The sequence below is a fragment of the Manduca sexta genome, chromosome 22 (assembly GCF_014839805.1).
Source record: "Manduca sexta isolate Smith_Timp_Sample1 chromosome 22, JHU_Msex_v1.0, whole genome shotgun sequence".
In the NCBI taxonomy this organism is placed as follows: domain Eukaryota; kingdom Metazoa; phylum Arthropoda; class Insecta; order Lepidoptera; family Sphingidae; genus Manduca; species Manduca sexta.
Window position 1 is genome coordinate 15,688,445 of NC_051136.1, and position 24,708 is coordinate 15,713,152.

Below are 24,708 nucleotides of genomic sequence, written 5' to 3' on the forward strand. Positions count from 1 at the left end.
TTCTCGTTACAAATATATTAATTCTCATAACACAAAACCATTATACATCGATCATTCAAAACAATAAAGCTTTATAGAGGTACACAGATACATTACGATTTATTACACATACATTCAAACATCAATACAATCATACAATATTCATATAACTTAGTCAACTGGTAAAAAAAAAAATTTTTTATTTATACGGGGACCACGAAGTGAACCCACTCACTGCACGTGGTGGTAAGTGGAGTGGGGTCCCATAGAATGTTGACTGATGAGAGATGATTACCCCTCGGCAGTCGACACAATTATGTCGGCCTTTTGGAACCGGATATAAACAGGCTGATCCCGGAATGCGACTCAGTTACGTGGGCCACCATGGCGGGTTTTAACTCCTTGTGTATGGTGGTCGCTATCCGGGCGGATATAAAATATATTCTAATTAAATATTTCCCAGGGACGATTCTGTTTATTCTATTCATCATTCATTTTCATATGGAAGGACCGCGTTGTAGTTTAGCAACATTATGCAAGGGGCTATATTGAAGGGATATGCGTATTTAAACTAAGTATCAAATTATCGTAAAGTAGAAGTTTCATAAATTATTTAAGCCTTGATTGGAGGTAAGCGTCGTTAGTCTAGTTGTGAATGGAACGGTCACACACATCTTCTCACTTTATTGATTGACAATTATAGCTCGCTTTAACAGTGAAGGAAAACATCGTGAGGAAACTTATATATGAGTATGTACATGAGAATTCTCCATAGGAATTCGAAGGTATGTGAAGTCTGTCAACCCACGTTAAGCTAGCCCGGTGGACAAAGACTTAATCCCTCACTGTAGTAAAGGCAGACCGTGCTCAGCAGTGGGCAGTATATAATACAGAAATGGTATAATTGGTCAGAAAGGCAATACAAATCCTAATGTTTTAGGTGGTCAAGCGATCAAGTGATTGCTTGAGTGAGTGTGAAGATTAGTAAGTAAATAGTTGATCTACTTGCTAATCTTCTCATTTCGTACTATTAAATAGCCGTTGTTACGTAGGTAGCAAAGAACCCAGATGCAAAAACATGGGGCTTCGGCTCAGTGTTTATAATACGCTTAACCGATTTAAGGACCCTGGTGGGGGCAAAATGTCTCTAGTCCAGAGGGCCCTTGGTCTTGGTGACTGGTGGATTACACCATCTATCCCTACATACGCCCTTCAATAGCTTGTTAGTTACACATCGCGTTAAACATACATTATCATACATTACTGCTTACGTTAAATTAAATACTAAGTTACGTTTATTGCTATACAATACGCTCGTGCTGCAATACGATCTCGTAGGACTTTGTACTGTACGTTTAAGTTATTATTAAGTGCAACAAATGTAATGTGACACAAATTTGCCACATTATCTTTGTTTTGGTATAACTATTTTATACATAAATAGATAAATAATGTAAAGATATTTTAATAAGGAATAAGTTATAAAACTATGAAATATCAAGGATGTACAGGATACGTAAAATTAATTACCACAAAAATGGTCTTTCAAATTAGTGGTACAAGTTGCCAAAGAGGGACCTTATATCAAAATCAGTTGGGGGCCCTATATCAAAATTTATTGCGGATCCCATATCAAAATTTGATGGGAGTCCTTCAGGGCTGTGTGAATTTTTGGGCGCCCGGTTACTTTAATGTAGGCCTATGCTAAGAGGATCCCCAAAATTTAGAGTACTCGTATCATTGATACGGGTAATACGGTAGTAACTACGCCGCTGTTTTAAATATTTCAAAGTGGCGGGAAATAGGTGTTTATCGTTTTTTAACTATGGATACAGTATGTATTGTTAGATCATTAATTTTATACGCCTACAAAAATCTTTAACAAACCTTGCGGTAGTGTTGGAATGTTTTAAATGCAATTGTTTATTCGGTGGAGTTTCAGTATTTACTATCGGTATATCTTGGCGCTAACTATATTGAATGTAATGGACATGTATTTTCGGAGGTCTGTTATAGATGGGAGCAGTATCATGCTACATAGCATTTCATATGAAAGCTAAAGTGATCGTGAATCACAACTTTTGTTTCAACTTGATGAGCAGTCAATTTATTTGCCGCTATTTATTGTTTGGTTGTAATATAATAACTTAATTATATCTTAATATGAACGGACGCAAAACACTAGAAACAAGTACAGTAGACACTTTACAAATGCGACATTCGGTGATATACGTACTTACTTACGCTTTACTACTACTACGCGTTACTATTACTACGCGTTAACGCCACCGAAGCAGTCGCACCGTTTTTTAACATGCTTCCAAACTTATTTTGATTGGTTTAGTATCTGGATAGGATCGAAGATTACGATTGGGATCGTTTATTGAAACCAGTCGTAAATTACTTACTGTAGTTGTGGTTAACGTTTTATCATAGTTTTAATATTAGATACTTGTCATAAATTAGCTTGCACTAGATATCTGAGGGTCTACTTCGATAAGCGAACGTCGGAACTTCGGTCCAAAACGAAGAAACGACGAACTTCGGATTTAACTTTACTACTAAATTACTTCGGATCCGTCACCGTCCTCTAGCTCAGTCGTAGGATCAAGTCCACGATTTTTTTTTGGAGAAAGCAGTGGAATTTTATCCTCGCAGATGGTTTTAAAAAGGGAAGGCGAAACACTAATTTCTTACAAATTCCATATCCGAAATATTGCGATGAACGGATCGGATCCGTCGTCGATTCCGTCATCGGATCCGTAACAAAACGTGCGATTTGGCATCCGAAACTATGGATTTCGAAGTAGACCCTCAGTGGCGAAGGACCATATAATCCGATACCTGCCTTCTATTTCGTAATTTATGTAACATATAATTATCATTAGAACGATTTACAAACCGCATTTATACATATTAGTACTTATATGTTGTGTAGGGTTCCTTTTCGGAATATTTCTTCTTTCACCACTGATCGATATTATTATCTTACATGTATTGAAGTCATTGTAAAGTTCAAATATGGACGTAAAATATATCGACGGAATTCGTATTCATTTTAAATTAATTATTAAGAAATGTCAATAAACCTATATTTACAATATAAATAATTAAACATATTTAAGTGAAATAGAAAAATATAGTATACAAATAGATTCATTAAACTCATGATAAATAAACGGCAAGAATAACAATGCTCCATATTTATAAAATAATCTCAGAAATAACGCGACATAATAGATCTAAATCATTTCACACATACAATATCTAATTACAATAGCAGATTCATAATAAGCATATATTGATACAACACTAATCTATGCTTAGTCTTACTTAGTTGCCTAGATTGGTATAAATATAGATATTATCAGAAAAATAATTGAACTTAAAGCTTAAATGTACATTTTTTTTACTTAATTTACGTAAAATTTTATAAATGGGAAATAATTCCCATAATAGGAAACACTCGCATAGCCTCACATGCACACATAAGTTATATTTTCATTAGTTATTGCTTTCGAAGGAACATTTATGTACAATATGAAAGATTTCCCATGATGGGAAACATTTCCATTTACGTCCATAACGACGTAGGCATCATGCCTTCCATGGTCGTGGTCTTCGGCGTCAGCACCGCATTGCACAAGAAGTCTAAGGGCATGTCTACTAGGTATCCTTGTATGAGGTCAATCTTTCTGTTGGCGAGTGCAGGGTCCTTATGCCATAACGTCTCGCTGTGTTCCTCTTGATATTTCTTCAGTTCCGCGAATGTGTGCACCGCGTTCGTTGGTATAGGATGGAATACCTAGGATAATATTTAGAAATCATTTCATAAACGTGTATTTATATTGCTATTTGTTTCTTTTTTGTTGTGTTTCATATCATAATTGCCAGAAATCCTACAATAATTATTAAAAAAAACTATATTTGACATTAGCAAGTACAATCTATAAACGTAAAATCATCCCACTTGGGAACATTGTATACACTTCCAGTAAATAACAAATACTAATTGCCTTCTCTGTTCGTATTGTTTTAAATATTGACATATCTTTCACACGATATATTATTGTAGTGAAATGTATGTTTATGCGTAGGGAGCAATGTTTTCGTTTGATTTATTCAGATATGGTGTATATTTTGAATATTGTCTAATATTCCTCAAATGAACCTAAAGAGAGGCTTCTCTGAATTACCACCTGGTATTTCCTACAATATATCTCACCTCCTCATAAATCTGTGTGTTCCGTGCAGACGTCGCCTGCCACACGTTTCTGTAGAAGTGTTCACAGCAGGGATCGTCGATGCTGTAGTCCAGCTGGTCCGGATCGACGTCCAGCAGTCCCAAGTGTTCCCGGAACAAGCGCTTGCGCAGAGCCCCGGCGACGCGTCCGCACGGAAACGCCTCGCCGTTCATCACGCCGTCCGTGAAATGTTCGTCCTGGGATTTATTTTAATATAAAGGAGTTAGTTATAGTTAAGTTTAAAGCGCTATGACTAGTTAAAGCAATTAGCCAGAATTTTTTTAAAATTACTAGGTTTTGCCGTGGCTCCGCCCGCGAGATAAAGTTTGTCAGGCTAAAGTTTTCCGTTTTAACAGTCACACTATATATTTTCTCAAGAGCCTATGTTCTTCTATCTTCTAAGGGTCTCCAACTATCTCCATACCAAATTTTATCGGAATCTGTTGGGTAGTTTTTAAGTTTACCGCGTTCAATCAGACATACATACGTGGCTAGGGTCAATGTTTTATAATATTTTTTTTTGTTTTGGTTTTTTTTTTTTTTTTTTTTTAAGAGCAATAATCCCGTCGTACACAATTGTTACATAACTGTAACCGTTTACGCAGCGTACGCAACGGAAGCTCTCAAAAGTAATAAACTTTTCCCGTTATTGCAACACTTTTAATTACTGCTCCGCTACTATTGATCATAACGTGATGATATATATACCTTTAACCTATAGCCTTCCACGAATAAAGGGCTATCCAACACTAAAAGTGCGTTCAAACAAACAAACAAACTCTTCAGCTTTATATAATAGAATAAAAGTAAAGATAGAATAGACCCACGGTGTAACAACAAGCCAGTTTATCGCCATGCTGGCCAAAACAACTCCAATAAAGAATAGAAATACCATTGAAAATGGTGAAACTAGATATAGAGTTAGCTGGTGTATGATCAAGAGGAATGGCATTATTCAACAATGGAGAGACTTTTTTCCCCGATATATCTTTACTTTTTGTCCGATTGCCCTTCATCATATCATGGGACGGAACACATGGCAAAAGTTGAATGCCCTGGTTGCACCCCTGTCTACATCTTCTTCTTCTATAAAGGCGCCATTTCCATATTTGGACTCCACTGGTCACTACTAAGATAAACTGAATCCTACACACCTGTAAAAGCACAGCCACCTCAGAATCCCTGCTTCCCAACATAGACCGGTCGTTCAAATTCGCGCTGCCGCATATCACAGTCTTATCATCAGCTATCAGCAGCTTGGAGTGGACGTAGATCAGTTCTGTGACAGGTTCTCCTTCCAGCTTGGAATGGGTTCGAAGTCCGTGGAACGTTATGTACTGGGACGGGTCTGATACTCCTGAATCGTAGAGACGAGTGAGTATGGCGTCTCGGTTCCTGGAATGGTATATGAAAGATAAGTGATCGATTTTTTTATATGGTTCCATTGTATCTGGTGGTAAATGGAGTAGGGACAAATTAGAATGTCGATGACGAGAGATGATTGGCTCTCGCTAGTCGACAGAATTATGCCCGCCTGAAGATCCATTTACGATTCGTGATGGTAGTATGTTTCTGATGACATTACGTTATTTAGTTTATTTTTAATTGATGGTAGGTCTTTCATATGTGAGTTCGTCTGCGTAGGTACCACTGCAATTTCTATTTCTACCGCCAAACAGCAGTGTTTAGTCCCTGTTGTGTTCCGATTTGAAGGACATTGTAGCCAGTGTTACTACTGGACATAATAAGACTTAAAATCTCACGTCTCAGGATGGCGAGCGCAGTGGAATACCGGATGGTGTTTCAACTGTTTCTGAGCGGCCGTATCGCTTACCACCAGACGAACGGCAAGCTCGTCTCGTCATTCGAAGCAATAAAATCCTGTATATCGACCTGCAGATGCTCTGGTAGTTCCAGTGCGTGACGGCGTGCAGCGAGGTGCCGGAGGGCGCGCCGACCTCTCCCTCGAAGCCCGGCAGCAGCGGCAGCACCACGTACGCGCGGAACGCACTGCCGCCGCGGTGCGCGCGCATGATGCGGTTGTACAGCGCCTCGCCTATCTGATACACATACATTTGTATGCTGGGACACTATACATCGGTAAAACACAATATACAGGGTGTCTCAAGCAGTGTCAAGTGGAGGTCCAGAGATAGAACACCCTTGGGGTAGCCGAATCACCCCATATATGTTCCACGATTTTTCATAGTTTTCAAGTTATGAATATGTTTCTGAATTTTTGAGAATTTTCGATTTTAATAATTTTTTTTAAACTATAAGACTTATTAGAGATTTTTTGTCGCAACTAAATTTTCAGTTTTCGCCGCTTTACACACATACAATATACATCTATATTTCATTTATGTGCTGACTGTTGAGATACTATACATCGCTAAAAACAATATGTGATAAGCACAAAATAGTAAGATATTTTTTATTTGTCCCCAAAGAGGTGAAAATTTGTAAAGTTCTACAAAGTTTATAAGTATAGTTCAAGTACCTGATTGCGCACACTGCCGTTGGACCTGGAGAAGGTAATGAAGAACTGGTTTTCGATGTAAATGTAGTGCTGGGCCCTTGTGATGGTGTCGACGTATGCCTCGTGAATGCTTTGCTCCACCGTGTCCGGGTCTAGGAAACCACAGGACCAACTCGACGCGCTTCTAAGCACCTGGAAATTGATTACAATTATTTAATTGGGTAACACACACACACACACACACACACACACACACACACACACACACACACACACACACACGCACACACACACACAAAAAAACACATTAATCACGCCTGTATCCTCGAAGGGCTAGGCAGAGGTGAAACCCACATTGAGACTGAGTTGTTCATGAGCTGAAAACCCCAAAAAATTACCCAACCGAGGTATTTTAATCCAGGACCTCAGAGCAGTTTTATACCGCGCATGCAATACAACACTGAGACTGTTTTTAGTATTGAAGAATTTAATTTGCGGAATAAAAAACAATTAAAATTTATATTTTTTTAAATCTTACCTGACACGAGACGGTGTTCATTTCTAAAGTGAGTATTTTATCTCGATCTGTTAACGGCTTGATGTCTGAGTAACTTTTAGGAACCAGGTATGGATAGTTCGGATTTTGTCTGAAACAAAATAAGCTTTAAGTTAGAATTAAGTTAGTATATAATTTCAAGTAAATAGTTATTTATATTTATCATTCATGACGTCTAAAGGCGTCTCTTTCATTATCGATAGATTTTGTTTTAGAGATAAAGTATTACTATGCCTTAAGATAAGCGAATGTAATTGTACAAGCGTGTTGTTAGTTAAAAAAATGTTTTTATTCCATCACGGCAAAGTGACTTCAATACACTCAACGTTAATCGACGTTAAGGAAAATATGGACCCAAAAGGGATGTTGTACTATTTTATATATTATTGTTGTCTCACCTGGCCTTCTCTAGTTTGACGGCGTTCCACCTCTGTATGAAGTGCCTGGCGACGTCCCGCGCGGCGGCGCCGGTGAGCGCGACCGCCACGTCGTGCCACGGCATGCGCGGCGTCGCGTGCCGGTCCACCAGGTCTGACGGACATTATTTATTAACACTTTGTACACATGGTATACAGGCGGACTTAATGCCATGGGCATTCTCTCCTAGTTAACCTTGGGGTGGTGTAGAGAGGACGGAGGTAGGTGTATAATAAAAGAAGTGAAAAACAAAAAAGAAGAGTAATAGTAAACAAATGTAATTATCAGTATTATAAAAAAATCGCAAAGCCATGCTTAGTTAAAACACAAATTTACTCGATCAGCTGTAAGTCAAAAACCGCCATCTTGCCTCTTAATAAGATTACTAGGAAACCTGTGATGTTTTTGACAGCTATTTAAGCAATTCTTAACCACCTGTTAATGGTAAAACAAGTTTATAAGTAAGATATTTTCTCTGGATAAAAAGTTCTCTATATCCTTGCCAAGGTCTCAAATTATCACCCATACCTTATTATATGTAAATCCGTTTGGTAGGTTTTGAATTTATTCTGTTCAAACAGACGCGGCGCGGCACTTTGTGTTATATTATGTTAAGATTATATTATTATTTTAACGATATATTGGGTACAATATTCCGTTGTTAGAATTACTATTTCACTAATCTTTCTTCGAATCGTATAAATTCTATTCCCGACTTACACAGTTATTACAAATTAGAGATACATAGGTACAGTTCCTCATAGACTTCTTCTAGGCTTTGATTTATATGAGCAATTATTGCACCATTCTTAACCCCTTGTTAAATAAGTGTTAAACGAGATAGATCAGTTACCATTTTCGTCTTCTAAATACACGATACATTTTTAATTCCTTAAAAATATAATAAAAGATTTACTCACCAACAAAAGGCAGATCCAAATTATTAAAATCCTTAACGATGAAATTAGTGTAATCCTTCCCGATCCACAACTTGGAATTACCCTCGAGTCCCTCCAATGCCTCCTTTGTGCTCTCAGTAATCACTCTCCCCTCCACCACTTGTGCCAATGGCGTCGGCTGACTCACTTTACCCGCATTAATGTTCAAGCCTAGAGCGTCAGTAAGTAACACTTGCTTGTTAGATATAGCGTATTTCTCAGCCTTCTTAACTTCTGAATCGTCGAATTTCTGTTCATTCCTTTCCTCCTCGAATGGCGGATATATTATACTAATAATGTCCTTTCCTCTATCAGTAATCTTGTTAAGAACATTCCGTTTTTGTACTTCGGGTGTATCGTATTTGCTGAGTTCTGGGTTCGCTGTGAGTACTAACTGGTCTCCTTGGGGGTTGGAAGCGATTAGGAGCTGGTCTCCCGGTTCTAGCACTGGGAGGTCCGGTTTGGGAACGTTTTCCGTTTCCGTCTGCTGAGGAGAAAATATTTTCTTTATCATCTAGAGTTCCAATCTACACCGTTAAAAATATACAAGCTAGAGTAAGTATCTTTTAAAATAATAATAAAATCCATTAAGTATCGATTTTGAATTTAATATCGATTTTTACTGGTTCTAAAAATTACCTGACAATGAACTTTGGTATATGGTGAGATAAATATATTTTACCTCATGACCTAGAGTCATTACCTTACCTATTCAACCCGATAACGAGATCTTTAGATGATTTAGCGATAATATAGCCCCCCTCCCCCGGGGGAGCTGGACGTCTTCTTCTTAGTCCTTATTGCTGTGGACGGCTGTGTTATGTTGCCTAGATCTGTCAGCCTGGAAAAAAAAGTTATTAACATATTGCTGGCTTACTATTACAAAGATCTTTATTATATTTTATTGTACAAATATATCGCATTATTATACGCATTTTTCAGTAAAAAATGCAACAATATCGATAGATACTATTAATTAATGGCTTTTCTAATTTTTACCAACATAAAAATTTTAAATCTTATTATTCATCATAAATAAAAATGAACATAGGATTTTGTATTACTGACTCAGTGATATTACTAATATCTCAAGAAAACTTAATGTAGAGTGGTTATAGTTTTGAGCGTTTAAAGACTCATAAACAATGCAAAAGGAGATCAAGAGTCGAAACTCAGAAGGCCATCTATTTCATGGATTAGAACAAAAACTATCATCAATTTAAATATTAGTTTTGAGATTGCATCCGATATTATCTTAGCTATAGTTGAGAATTATCTCTTAGGGAAATGTCTTATATTGAGTGAATAATTATAGCTCTTTCAATTACCGTACTCACACGAGAATGCCATCACTTTAAATATAATATGCTTACCTGTGTTTAGCATCATCCCATCGTCCGTAACAAAGGTCGATACCGCCCACAAAAGCGACAGTCTGGTCGATAACAACCAACTTCTCGTGGTGTGCCCAGAAGAACACGCCAGCCTTCGCGTGGTCTGGATGACGGAAAACCTACCGTTAGATAATATACTGTTAAACATGGATCATGGTATTTCACAGGTATGAGTTTCGAAGGGTAGCATTTGTAAATTTGATGTAATAAATACTTTAAAATATCAACAATATAGAATTTCCTATTAGACAATAAAAAAAAAATATAAAAAAAGATTTTATTTTTATATTTTTTTTTTTATTTTTTTAAGTATAAAAATGTTAACCTTGATGTTTTCGCTGGCCAATCTGCTTTTGCTGTAATAGCTGTTAATACCGAGCGCCATCTCCACTTCTTTGTATAGCATTATGAAGATTTTCACACCCTGTGCCTGTAAACAATAACGGATATTATTATGATTTATTTCTTTTCGAACAGAACATTTTTCTGGTGGTAGGATATATTTTATATCCGCCCGGATAGCGATCAGCGTACACAAGGTGTTAAACCCCGCCATAGTGGCCCACGTAAGTGTCTCGCGTTCTGGGATCAACTTCTGTATATCCAGTTCCAACAGGCCGGTAAAATCATGTCGACTGTCGAGGGGTAATCATTCGTTGTCAGTTGAAATTCTATTGAACCCTACTCCACTTACCATCAATGACTTTGCTGTGCATGTATATAAAAAAATATTTTTATCATATCAGACTATTTTTATTAATATTATAGTATTATGTGTTGCTTGCGCCTAGAACGATCTGTATTTTTTTTCCTGTTACAAAAAAAAATCCTAAAACACTGTAGCGGTCCGTAACTTTACTTAAAACTGAATTAAAAATTCAAATATTTTCTACGGCCGCAAATTAGAGGTATAAAAGGTAGCCTATACAAACATAATTTTATTCTGTGAAAAGATGCGCAAGCGCAGAGCCGCGAGGTCCAGCTACAATGTCACAATACTCACCGCCTTCCTCTTGAGTATCATATCGAGCCGCCAGTAGTTGCCGTCGAGGGCCGGCCTCTTCATGTAGACCTCCGGGCTGAGCCACCAGTCGGCGATGAAGATCTCGTCCCTGGCGAGCTCCATGGCGTCGGCGACGGCGGCGAAGTGCGCGGCGCCGTCCACGAGCGCGCCCGCGAGCGAGCCCGCGCGCGCCGGCGCGAACGAGTGGTGCACGTTCGGGTACGTGAAGTCGCGCGCTGACGGGACAGACGTACACCTTTACATATGCTAGAGTTAGCATTACTTGGGAGGTGAGCGGAACGGTTATGTCGTTTTCACCGGTATTAAGGCACATCAACACCCAGGAGTACACCATCATCCGAGCGAGCATTGGACCGAGTCCCTAACCCCTGTATACATCGGCATACCAACCAAAACCCGCAGTGGCCTTCTTCGGCGCATACGGGACGGTCCCGAGTTATCTTGTTGCACAAAAATAGCTGCTCGGAACCATGCTTGCACGATACCGCATTGCGGCATCCCTCAAATTGATGAGGTTAAGATGCCTCTGCATGCTAAAAGACCCTTTGGCGTCTACGACATCGACCTGCTACCTGAATTGTCGTCCACCTCAGAGTCGCTGTAGCCGGGCGAGCGTCCCCCTACTGCTCGCCCTGCGAATCTGTCTAAGCCCAAATTAGTCGCCTCTCACGACAGGCAGTGCATGCCGTGGTGGATTTCTCTAGATACCACCAGGCCACACGGCCCAGACCATTTTCAATCTTAAACAATAGTCATAAAAACGGTATTCAACTCTTACCGCTCTGATTGGCAACAGTCTTGAGGTACTGCATCCACTCCTTGCTCTTGCGCTTGGTCCAACACTTGATCACCATCTGTCGACTCTGATTCAGTATCTGCAGTCCATGGTTCATTCCCGTTGAGTACATACCGCTCGACACTTCGAACCTTGAATGGTATGGTTTCATGCTTTATGATGTAAACGATTATTGTGACTTTTGTTAATGGTAAACTGACTGAGAAATATGTGTTATATATTGTTAATATTATTTTGATGGAAGGTTTTTAGCAAATCATTATGATTCATTAACTTTTTTGATGATGTGTTATTTCACTTTTGTTTTAACCCGTCATGACTTGTCAAACAGCTACGCGTGTGACGGAAAAATAACCTTATTATGTAGTATATAAGGTTATAATCCCGTGCAAAGTTTGATAAGAGTTAAAATGTTTGTTTTTTTTTTTTTTTATAAGCAAATAGCTTAATTAATTATGTAATATGTATTAACTATTAGAACGATAAGAATATACATAGATTAATCATAGCGAAGTCGGCTTTGAGGTACATACGCCGATGAAAAACACCAAACATGATAATATTATAAAATTAACAAAAAGAAAAACAGTGAAGTAAACCATACATGTATAAGATTTTAGTATAGTCACGTTATATTTATTTTTATTAAAGCTACTGGGACAGATGAATGGCCAAATAATATGAAGTGCAAACAATTCTTGGTGTAACAATTGGTATTTGCCAAAAATATGTAACAGTTCATAACAATTCCTGTACTTATAATATTAAAAATGTCTTAATAAAATTAATTAAATAAAACTATTTATAGATTTTATCGCGGTTATTTATTATCCCGTCCTACAGCCCGACAGTCGTACAGACAGTCCGCCACGTGACCAGAAAGGCTGCTAGTCCTCGAAACTTCGTGAGAAAATTATAATATAAATAACCACGATAAAATCCATAGATAATTTTACTTCAATATCTAACATTCGCGTAAACATAAGAAATCATTATAAAAATTTTGATGTCCCATAAAGCAAAACTTTATGAAATGACATTTCCGCATGAATGGAAGCTGAAACTACCAAACAAAGTTATTCACACATCCATCCAAACTACGCTTCGTCTACTTATACTCACATTTCCATTTGCTGCGTGGAACAAAAATGATTAAATTATTATTAGTTCCAGACTAGTTTCACAAGCTTCTAGACTCCAAAATATTACAATGTATAATATACTGTTCCTCAAAAATAGATAGTCCTTGTCTTCATAATTATTATAAAATACTATTTTAATGAATTATTAGTCCATTGTAATTTTTGGTAACAATATGCATTCCGTATGATACGTCAAAAAAGGATAATTGAAAGGAAAATAAAAAAAAAAGAGTTTAAATTGTTTAATAGAATATTCATACTATTAAGAGTCACTTACCCTTGATCGAACAGCATGATGGCTTTAATGGCGCCGTCTGTGGGCCGAATGTACCCGAAGAAGGTGTCTTTGACGAAGAACCATCGCTCCTGCCACTTGGCGCACACCAGGCCCGTGCAGAAGTAATTACACCTGGAACATTATAAGCAAAAAAGTCGTAATGTATGTGTAAAAAGTTACAAATCTGATTGTTTTTAGCAAAAAAGTACAACTAAATTTATTTTGCAACAAAAAAATATCGAATTAGTCTTCTACTTTTTTAAAAAGAAAACATTTAGTCGTTCAAATCGATAATTCTCAAAAAATCAAAAAATATTCATAACTCGAAAACTATGAAAAATCGCGGAACATAAATGGAGGTGATTGGTATACCCCAAGGGGTGTTATATCTTTGGACCTCCGCTTGACATTATTTTCTGAGACACCCTGTATATATTTTGAACTTAAAATTTTTATTTAGCCTGCGAGCAATAATAAAAACCGGAGTAATCTTGTTTAAAACTTTATTACTTTACGCTCTACAAATTTACTTTTTTACTTCCCCCCTACTCTTCTCCCCGCCGACACTTAGTAACACAGGGAGCCAGCCCCTGCCCCTGCTTGTAGCCCATAATATCTATTCACGGCATATATTCGTCATCAAAAATTGTCGCATTGTTTGCGCAGCGTATCTAATGAATCACTATCCATAGTATTCTACCCAACGGTTATCTCTTATCAAGTTTGTTCGATTTATAAAGATCGAGATTAGACTATTGTAAGTGCTGGATGATTTTAACATATTTAATCTGATTTGTGTATTGAATAGTGCCTAATATATCGGTAATGCTAACTCGAACTGGCTTCTTTGTTTTACCTTATGCCTTGTATTCCTTAAGAATTTTACCCTTAAGGTTATAGCTTAAGGTCCATTTTTCATACATTTTGTTTCACCTTTAATCTGGGTAACTAAACAAGTATTGACAAGTAAAGAATTTAAATTCACGTCTAGTTAGTGATTAGTTCTCGCAGTTGAAAGAAAAACGTAAAAATAATTAATATGCATGGATATTTCGGCCTTTAAAATTTAATACGACGAAATTACTAATCACTAACTAGACGTGAATTTAAATTCTTTACTTGTCAATACTTGTTCAGTTACCCAGATTAAAGGTGAAACAAAATGTATGTAAAATGGACCTTAAGCTATAACCTTAATTTAAAATGTCCGCAGTTATGTAAACGATGTTAAGTGTTATTCAGAAATAACAATTATTATTCTTATAAATTGTTTTGACTAATCAAAAGTGCAACTTTGTTGGACTATGTGATAAATAAAGTATTTTATTTTATTATTTTACTATTTTCTTTATTATTATATTTTTATTAGGTCCACTAAACTAGTCGGTAACACGAGATACAAACTCTAAATTAATAACATATACATTAGAAACAGAACTGGGTGCACGACTTTCTAGAAGTTAACACTACATGCAATAACAGTAAAATAGAAAGTAAGTTGCATTGTGTTTGAGTTAGATACTCTAATATTTTTATTTTAATTAGTTTTTATTCGCGGCCTGGTCATATGAAAGACTTTTTTTATAATACAGACCCTAAGAAAAGTATTACTTTAATCAAAAGTAGCCAGTGTGCAAATCCAATACGGTCTATCGGTGAGCCAAATTCAATTACAAAACCATTTCACAGTTAAAATGTTCTTGCAAATATTAAAACTTTTTAATTTTTTATCAATGAATACATCTTTATGGTCAACGGATATTTTCCAAACAGCAAATCATCATTTTACAGTCAATGAATCTTTTCCTAACAGCAAGTTAATGTTTTTACAGCCACCGGATTTTTTCCAATAGCACAACATTTTTGAGAATCATCAAATCTTTACACAAGATAAGATTTTTTTTCGTAGTCGCCATATTTTTTCCCAGTAGCATGTTAATAATTTTTAAAGTCACCAGATAATACATGTTGAAAAAAATTAATTGCAACACTGATCTTAAGACGCCATCTATCTTCAATCAAGTGAAAAAAGAAAAACGTCACTCGTCACTGTCATTCTGACTTGTAGATATATCATCAATTTAATGTTTGCTGCATGTAGATAAATGTGGTTGTTAATTAGCTTGCCTAAATAATATATCGTCAAAATATCAATACATCAACTCATTTTTTGTGGTCATTGTATTGTCACCAAGTTCCTCACCTGACACAGACCATGTTCCCGAGCAGTCCGAAGCAGTTGCAGCCAGCCTGCCCGGGCTGGGTGGAGCCGGTGCGCTTCTGTATCATGCCCTCCTTGCCTTTGCTGCCCAGCTCCGACACGAACGACAGGTTTGACGCTTCGAGAAACGTCACCTGCAATCGATAATAGTTATGCAATTATACCAAAGCAATTTTAATATCAAGGTTATGCTGATATTTTATTTACTGGTGGCAAGTGTCTCATGTGTGAGAGTCCGCCTGGGTGGGTACGACCGCAATGTCTATTTGTGCCGCCAAACAGAAGTGTGTAATCACTGTCGTGTTCCGCTTTGCAGGACATTTGTAACCGGTGTAACTACTGGATATAATAAGACTTAACATCTCATGTCTCAGGATGGCGAGCTTTGTAATTACAATTCTTTGTAATTCGAGGTGTTGGTGTTTCTACTGTTTATGGCGGTCGTATCGCTTACAATCAGGCAAATTCGAACGTCTCGTCATTGAAAGCAAAAATACACCTACTGTTACAAATGGTAAAAGTGTGTAAGATATTTAATATAAGTAAATACTTTTACCGATGAATGGAGTTCGATGAATTTTGGTTTACATATAGACCAAGTTCTGAACTAATGTAGGTATCTTATACAGTGGAGTTTATTGCATAATAAATTGAGCAGTACATATTGAATAATAAAATGCTCAGAAAGTCGTAGATGTTCGATTTGATTACCATATCGATTTTTCAGATGCGATCTACGTCTCTTTTGAAGGAGCAATCACTAGTCGGATCCAAATCTGGAATACTTATCTTTTCCGTATCGTACTTCGTTGTAATATTATAAATGCGTATGTTTGTGAAGATGTTTCTTAGAAATAAAGTTATTAACCGCTGAACGCATGGGCACCGCAAAAATTAGTTTTTTTTTTAAATAATAATTTATTTATTTGGAACAAAAACATTACAATAACATAGAGTTTTAGAAAGGGGCATCTGACCTACACTCTATTTTTACTACATAATATCATTCATAATGATTTCTTATGCTTACGTGAATGAAAGACATTAAAATTAAAGTATTTTTCGGGTTATAGTTTAATTTTACTGATATCATTCAGTTTTTTTTTCAAACTCAAGTCGCGCGGGTTTTTAAAAATGCTTTATCGTAAAAAAACCTCTGGTTGATAGTTCCCATTGTTGCAGATTTATTCAGTGACATATTTTTTTTTATTTATTTCTGGGAAGAGGGTGCATCTGCACCTATTTGCACCCCCCTCCCGGCGCTCAGGGCTAAACGGATTTGAATGAAATTATGCACAGATAAACTATGTGTGTAAGTAACTTAATATGAGATTTCTTGTTCTGGAAAGGTTCACGGTGGGTGTTTTATCCCGAAAAAATATTTAATTGGAGCGAAACCGCGAGCGACACCTAGTTTATTATTTAAAAGCATTTCATCAGTGTTCCGCATAACAATTCGTATATCGCAACTATGACACTCCATTTTATTATCTCGTATTTTAATCGAGTAATATATATTATTGTATTGACAATTTTTTTTATCAAGGTGATACATGAATACTCATTTATACTAATTATAACGATGAAGAATTTGTAATCCCGATACGTAATCGCGATACCCTTAAATTTTAACTTCACCGTTGCTATGGTTACATGATTTACCAAATTTACATGCTGTGCTGTACTTTAGTTCCAAATACGCTCACCGGGGCGCTGTTAAATTTTCATACAAAAACATATTTTGTTGTAACCATCACGTTAACGCGTATATGATAGCGTGTAATTTGGTGTCTGGGGTTCAGAATAGATGAGGTACTCACAGTTTCATGATGGTTCCTGTATATCGATATATTTAATAGATTGTACAGATACTCCTCGAGCAGTTTCATTCTCAGCTGGATGCCTTCGTATGTGATCATTACTTCGGGTTTCTTTGGAAACCTAAAAAGAACAAAAAATAACATCAGCTTATATCTTTATCACTAAACGTTATATTCATATAAGAAAATTAGCTTAACAAGTTCCAAATATTAAATCGCCTTTCATTTCTTGTGTATTATAAATCATTGCTTTTTTTACTAAAAAAACTTTAAAGAGTTTGCTTTATTTTCGAAAAAAAAAAATCAATTTAAATTAATGTGAAGAAACATTTTAAGTTTTGAATTTGTATTTGGTAATTACTATTAATTTGAAATCGTTATATACAATGTATGTATATCTAACACTAGCTTTTGCTCGCGGCTCCGCCCGCGTTATAAAGTTATTCAGGCTAAAGTTTTCCGTTATAAAAATAGTAGTTTCCCGGGAGCCTATGTTCTTCCCAGGGTCTCAAACTGTCTCCATACCAAATTTCATCTTAAGACGTTAGGTAGTTTTTGAGTTTAACACGTTAAGGCAGACAGATGCAGCGCGGGACTTTGTTATATTATTTAGAACTTTTTAAGTGAAACAATCCCGTCATACATCATTGTTGCATAACTTTAACCGTTTACGCAGCGCAGGCAACGGAAGCTCTCAAAACTCATAATTTTCCCCGTTTTTGCAACATGTTTCATTACTGCTCCGCTCCTATTGGTCATAGCATGATGATATATAGCCTATAGCACTCCAGGAACAAAGGGCTATCCGACACAAAAAGATTTTTTCAGTTCGAACCGGTAGTTCCTGAGATTAGCCATTACTGCTCCGCTCCTATTGGTCATAGCGTGATGATATATAGCTTATAGCGGTCCACAAATAAAGGGCTATCCAACACAAAACGAATTTTTCAGTTGAAACCGGTAGTTCCTGAGATTAGCCATTACTGCTCCGCTCCTATTGGTCATAGCGTTATGATATATAACTATGAGCACTCCACAAACAAAGGACTATTCAACACAAAAAGAATTTTCATTTCGAATCGGTAGTTCCTGAGATTAGCCATTACTGCTCCGCTCCTATTGAATATAGCGTGATAATATATAGCCTATAGCTCTCCAAAAACAAAGGGCTATCCAACGCAAAAAGAATTTTTCAGTTTGGACCGGTAGTTCCTGAGATTAGCCATTACTGCTCCGCTCCTATTGGTCATAGCGTGATTATATATAGCTTATAGCGGTCCACAAATAAAGGGCTATCCAACATAAAACGAATTTTTCAGTTGAAACCGGTAGTTCCTGAGATTAGCCATTACTGCTCCGCTCCTATTGGGTATAGCGTGATGATATATAGCCTATAGCACTCCACGAATAAAGGGCTATCCAACGCAAAAAGAATTTTTCAGTTTGGACCGGTAGTTCCTGAGATTAGCCATTACTGCCCCGCTCCTATTGGGTATAGCGTGATGATATATAGCCTATAGCACTCCACGAACAAAGGGCTATCCAACGCAAAAGAATTTTTCAGTTTGGACCGGTAGTTCCTGAGATTAGCCATTACTGCCCCGCTCCTATTGGGTATAGCGTGATGATATATAGCCTATAGCACTCCACGAACAAAGGGCTATCCAACGCAAAAAGAATTTTTCAGTTTGGACCGGTAGTTCCTGAGATTAGCCATTACTGCCCCGCTCCTATTGGGTATAGCGTGATGATATATAGCCTATAGCACTCCACGAACAAAGGGCTATCCAACGCAAAAATAATTTTTCAGTTTGGACCGGTAGTTCCTGAGATTAGCGCGTTCAAACAAACAAACAAACAAACAAACAAACAAACAAACTCTTCAGCTTTATATAATAGTATAGATTCTCCCATCAGCTAATAAAAAAAAAGTTAGTAGTCATTATCTTTTGCCAGTCACCTTTGTCCTACACTTCACTTAACAACAAGTGTAGTGAAGTCTTTGTTGTACTATCGATAAAAAATATACATGCAAAAAATACCTAGGCAAAGCGCCTCTTCTTTTCCTAGGTCTAGCTTCACTTCTCTTCGACGTACTCCTTTGCACTGCCTGGAGCGCTATCCGTTCCGCCTTCTCCTCAGTGACCACCGTGTTCTTGAAGCTCGCTCGCCGGGACTTATGTGTTTTGGTCGGAAATGGAATGTTGAGCGACGCCCGGTATAACGTGAGCTGCTGGTGTAGATATAAAATGTGTTTGTATCGCTTCTTGATCGTCCATTGGAAGTCGCCGTGTTGGAGGGAGATTGTGTATCTGGAATTGAGGATTATTTTGAATTCTGATATGAGGAAATAGCTGTACAAGAATGGATGAAATGTAGTATGCAATTCATATAATATCGGTCAGAGATGTTTTATCTTACATCAAATGTGAAATGTTAATGTGAATCCTCCTAGCCTAATTTTCGGGAAATCTCAACGGAGATAAGTCAAGTACGCAGGAGATATTATAGTGCACAAGTGTTTGTGTAATACATAGGTGCATTCTCTGTTCCATCACTCTCATAGGCTCTTACACCAAATGAATTCATACTAAACATAACTTTGGGACCCCAGGTTTATAAGTCTGTGCCGGTGAGAGGAGAACATAGTTTTAGGGAAATTATCCTCCTGAGTGTCGACATGGGCCCGAAGACTGGTGAAACCAACAATTAAACGTTTTACTCACACCTCAATGGTGGTGGCGACAACACGTTTTTCCAGCGTAAAAAAGGTACTGATATATCTGCCATAAGTGATACATTAGGAAAATTAACAAATGAAACATTAGGAATATTAACAAATGAAACATCAGGACTGAAACCGATTCTAAATATCGATATAAACAATTAAGAATACACTAAAATTAATAAACCAGTATCATTTGTCTCTGATTCCATTTTCTGCCATTTTTAAATTAATTCTAAACCATTTAATTCAAACTTAGATTCGTAAAACCTTGTTTATTGCCAATATAAATTCAAAGGTAAACGAATTAGTGGGGAAGAAGTCTTTAACAAAGAATTAGCAACAATATCATGAAGAGGTTGATAAGATTACATCGATTATTATAACGATGGCACACAAAACAGTGTTATCGATGTTGCACACTCATTAATGGACTGACTCATAACACGTTACGACTGTTAGCGCCGTGACCGAGCGAAAAGGTGGAAAACAATGTGTTTTATAGTGGGTAATTCTTATAGTTCAATAGTTTAAAATAAAACTAAAGTAGATACGTCATTAGCTCCTCGCTAAATGGAGACGGTCGCGTTCAGTTCTGTCAGACCTAGAGGACGATATTACTGGCTATAATGGTTACATTGTTAGAGGAAAATGAGATTTAAAATATTCATGTTGGTTAAAACTAGAAAAGGCAATAGTCATTTCCCGTTTATTATTTTTCGTGATTATTGGATTTCTTACTAAAAACACAGAGAATTATGTGATATATGTATCATTTAATTTGTGTAAAAGGTATCAACATAGTCTAACAGATATTCGAAATTAAATAACAGCTGCCGCGCCGTATCAAATCACGTTTCTTTAGGCTCAACAAGTCCTCTGAGACATCAGTCTATTTATTCATACGTACTACATCCTGTGGTCAATTGCGTGCGATATAATATTTCAAATATTTTTATTCCTATATCGAACATTTTCGACAAATATATTAAACATAATGTCTACTTACTAAGAATACCCACCGTAGCTAAGGTCAATACAATTCAGACAACAACATTAATTAACGTAGTAGACTGATCCCAATTGTTTCTTATACAACTGAACGAGTCGCGTATTATTAAGAGCTGGTATCGAATGCGATATTCCGGGTAGGTATCATCGCCTTTTTTTAAAATTTACGCAACAAAGTGACTGTACTGCACCTGATGGTAAGCGATGCCGTCCAAAGACTATCGAATGGAACAGATTATTGATTGTATTTGACACAATCATGTCGGCTTCTTTAGCTGCTTCTTCACGCTACAGAGGAAGGACCCAGAAGTATAGGAAGGAGGGAACACGCGCGCCGGCTAACAACTACGTCCTTGTCTACTGCCGCTAAGCAACTTTGATTAGTTAGTGTTTCAGATTGAATGGTGTTTAACTAGTATACTTGGGGAGCAGGAGACTTGAGTTGGCTAGATACCTAATGACGGGTGATAAGTGCATTGGACAGTTCGGTTTTATTGACTTTTCTTTGTGATTTTATAGCTTACCATCAGGTGAGCAGCTTGCTTGCCTTTTAGCTGCCGTCCGTCTGTCTATCCCGTGTACTGAGGCCAGTGGCTTCCTTAACTGATGACTTAAACGACGCGAGGCCCCGGGTGGAACAAAAATCTTCTATGGTTTTAACAGTTTTGTCGGTAAGATCGTAAAAAAGGTCCTCCAAGGCTAGGCCACACACGCGAGGTTCCGGGCGGTCGCCCGGTTCGCCTCCCCGTACTTCGGCGGTAGACATGAGTAAATATTATAAGAACAATAGTTTTTTCTATCTTTAGGGCAGAGAACCTTGATCGACCAGACGTAAGTGACAAATGGTTTCCTTAGTCCTTTACCATTTCCTGCAGATTACGTATATACAGCGCATATCCTGCTTACGTAATGCCTCTTATTGTTGAAGTATAGTCTTACATACAAGTGAATGACGAAGCGAGCAAGGATGTTGCTCGGTAGGGGCTGTTTACCAATAAATGGATAGCGACCGCCGTACACAATGTAAAATCTGCCATAGTTTCGAGTGTGTTGCGTTCCGGAATCAGCTTAATATCCGGTTTTAAACAGGCCGTCATAATTGTGTCAACTGGTGATGGGTAATCATCTCTCGTCATTCGACAGTATCTTGACCCTACTCCACTAACCATCAGGTGCAGTGGAGCCACTAGGCCGTGACAATAAAGATGACAGTTGTAACTCTGTAGAATTGTATTTCAAACAAATGGTATTGTACTGCTATACTATAACGCGACAGGTTTTATGTCTCATAATTCTATAAACACACTGACTACATTATTCTTTAAACTGGAGCGAATGAGTTTGGAGAATTTTGCAAAAATAGACATTAAGGTAATACCTGCCTACATGGTTTTTCGCGTACGTAATTTTCCACCTAAAGACTCATTTAGACGTAGCAAAATCCCGCCCCGCATGTTCGGTTTTAAATGGATATAATAAAGTTGCTCTGTGTTGCGCAATGCGGGGCAATTATCGCCCGCGTTGGGAGGCGAAACTGACCTTGCGTAAGTAATAGGTAAGTCTTTTGAGATACTGTAATGGAAGATCAATATATGTTGAGATGTCTTGATGGTTTTAGACTCTTTATTCGAGTGCACTGATAATACTATCCTAATACAATACGATACATGGTTTATACAGGGTCATTTTCACATTGCGTTACTAAATGAAACCACATACTGATCTTCACGTTTGCTGACATTGTGCCAAAAATCATCTATTAATAATGAATATATTCACCAAAAATCCTGTTTTAGTGTTCTGAATTTCTGATCATTTTGTAGTTTAATGCGAATATGGCGTGTGTGTGAGTTTATTTCTGACTAAAAGTATGATGTTGCCGCTGCGACGTATTATCTCAGAGTAGTAGTGGCTTTCGGGCGCGTAAAAATAAAATCACTTTTTGTTAATTTTAATAAAAAAAATATTTTGTTCGAAACTTACCCTATTTTATTTTACATCTACGACTCAAATAACTTTTTCCAAGTATATAAGTATGTGGTTTCATTTAGTAACAAAATGTCAAAATGACCCTGTATACTATATATATACACACTATAGACAGATATAAAAAAAATATAATCCTCGCACGTTTGAGATAAAATGTCACTGTGTAAACAGTCGCAGGGGGCAAGGAATTGCATGACATAGTAGTTCTTGTATGACATAATCGCATGCAAGTTTATAGTTCTCGACTGCGTGAAGAGTATGATACAATAACTGATGGTTATTGCTAGCAATAATTGCGTAAGATTCTCGCCTCAAAACGTTCGAGAATATGGCTCCGTCTAAATGAGGTTTAATAACCTAGAACCAGGATAAATTATACAGATAATGAGTGATTCCATACAATGAAATGCGGCCATTCAATATTTCCTTATCTATACAAATTTAGGGCAAACAGATGCAAAAAATCGGGGGCAATACTCACAGATTGGGATTTAGTAAGTGTGTCGTCACGCTCCTCTCGTTCTCAACGAATTTCACCTTTATTTCCACGCCGGGAATGAACACTTTCCGGTGCACTGAGTTGAATTTGATGGGCGGTTGGTGGATCGACCTGAACGGGACGGCCTTTGCTGATGCTGAAACAAACGACTATTGTATACCAGAATGTAATCTTGTGAAGCACCTTTCTCTGAATAAAACTCCCGTTGTATAATTTACCGGGACAAAAAGCAACATTATTAATATTGTTCATCCAGGTGTTCTATTCCGATGGTTTCCATGCATTAGATTGTATATCAAAAGTTTGTTTTCACAGAGGACTAATTTAATGACCGTTATTTTTTTGGTGAATATTTAAAACATTTTTGAACAATGTTTTTCATTTTTTATTGAAGATCATTAATGCATAGGAGCTATCGGTTTGTGATCAGATTTCATCCATACCAATCAGTCTGGGTTTGTTTTTGACATACAAACGTATTCACAAACTGTCTTATTTATGACATTTTTTTAACTGAAAGCCTGGGATTTGGAAGTTAGTCCCACTACCGAGTGGTCACCACGGTTCATGAAAGGAAATGTCGACTAGCACGTATAACATAGATACATATCTACGACCTTATTCTCTATGACACATGTGTTATTTTACAAATTATTAACAAGCAGGCAACGTACTGCGTCTTTAACAAAATAGATATTCACATACAGAATACCATTCCACGTTAATTACACGAGGATAACAAAACACAGCTGTTACGAGCTTACACTGTCATAGAGAATAAGGCCCCTGTTTAGATCAGGCCATCTCACTGATTCAACAGGTTACACCCGAAATTACATTCAGTTCCATGCCCTATGATCGAGTCTATGATGATGATGGTATGATCGAGCATGATCGAATCGAGTCGGCTCATTTTATTAATTGAAAAGGTAATTCTGCTTAATTTCGAATAATATAAATTATTTAAATATAATCCATTAAGGCGGTTTAGGATTATTTTACATGTATTATAATTTAATTTTCTTTAACAACACAAAAGTATTAATTATATCCGAGGAACGTATTACACCCAATTTTTCACGTAAAATACTGTTTCCACTGTGTAGGTTTTTAACATAATCATTTTTATCGTCAGCGGGTTTAGATAAGCAATGTAAGGTTTATTAATAGTCATTCGTGAGTTTAAAAAAATATTCG

General features: G+C 37.1%; 1 protein-coding gene across 1 annotated transcript; it reads right to left on the bottom strand.

Moving 5' to 3' along the window:
- LOC115454408 (phospholipase D2) lies at positions 1-23,647 on the bottom strand (the record flags this gene model as incomplete). Its single annotated transcript, XM_037441529.1, is given in 19 exon segments — positions 1-3,784; positions 4,205-4,420; positions 5,378-5,618; positions 6,117-6,283; positions 6,724-6,894; positions 7,241-7,349; positions 7,657-7,789; positions 8,596-9,100; positions 9,339-9,372; positions 9,374-9,454; positions 9,987-10,126; positions 10,333-10,437; positions 11,011-11,246; positions 11,810-11,958; positions 13,247-13,378; positions 15,450-15,601; positions 17,288-17,408; positions 19,330-19,599; positions 23,494-23,647. Coding segments are annotated over 19 exon segments (3,347 nt in total), but the record flags the coding sequence as incomplete, so codon positions are not given.
- Positions 23,648-24,708: the final 1,061 nt, after the last annotated feature.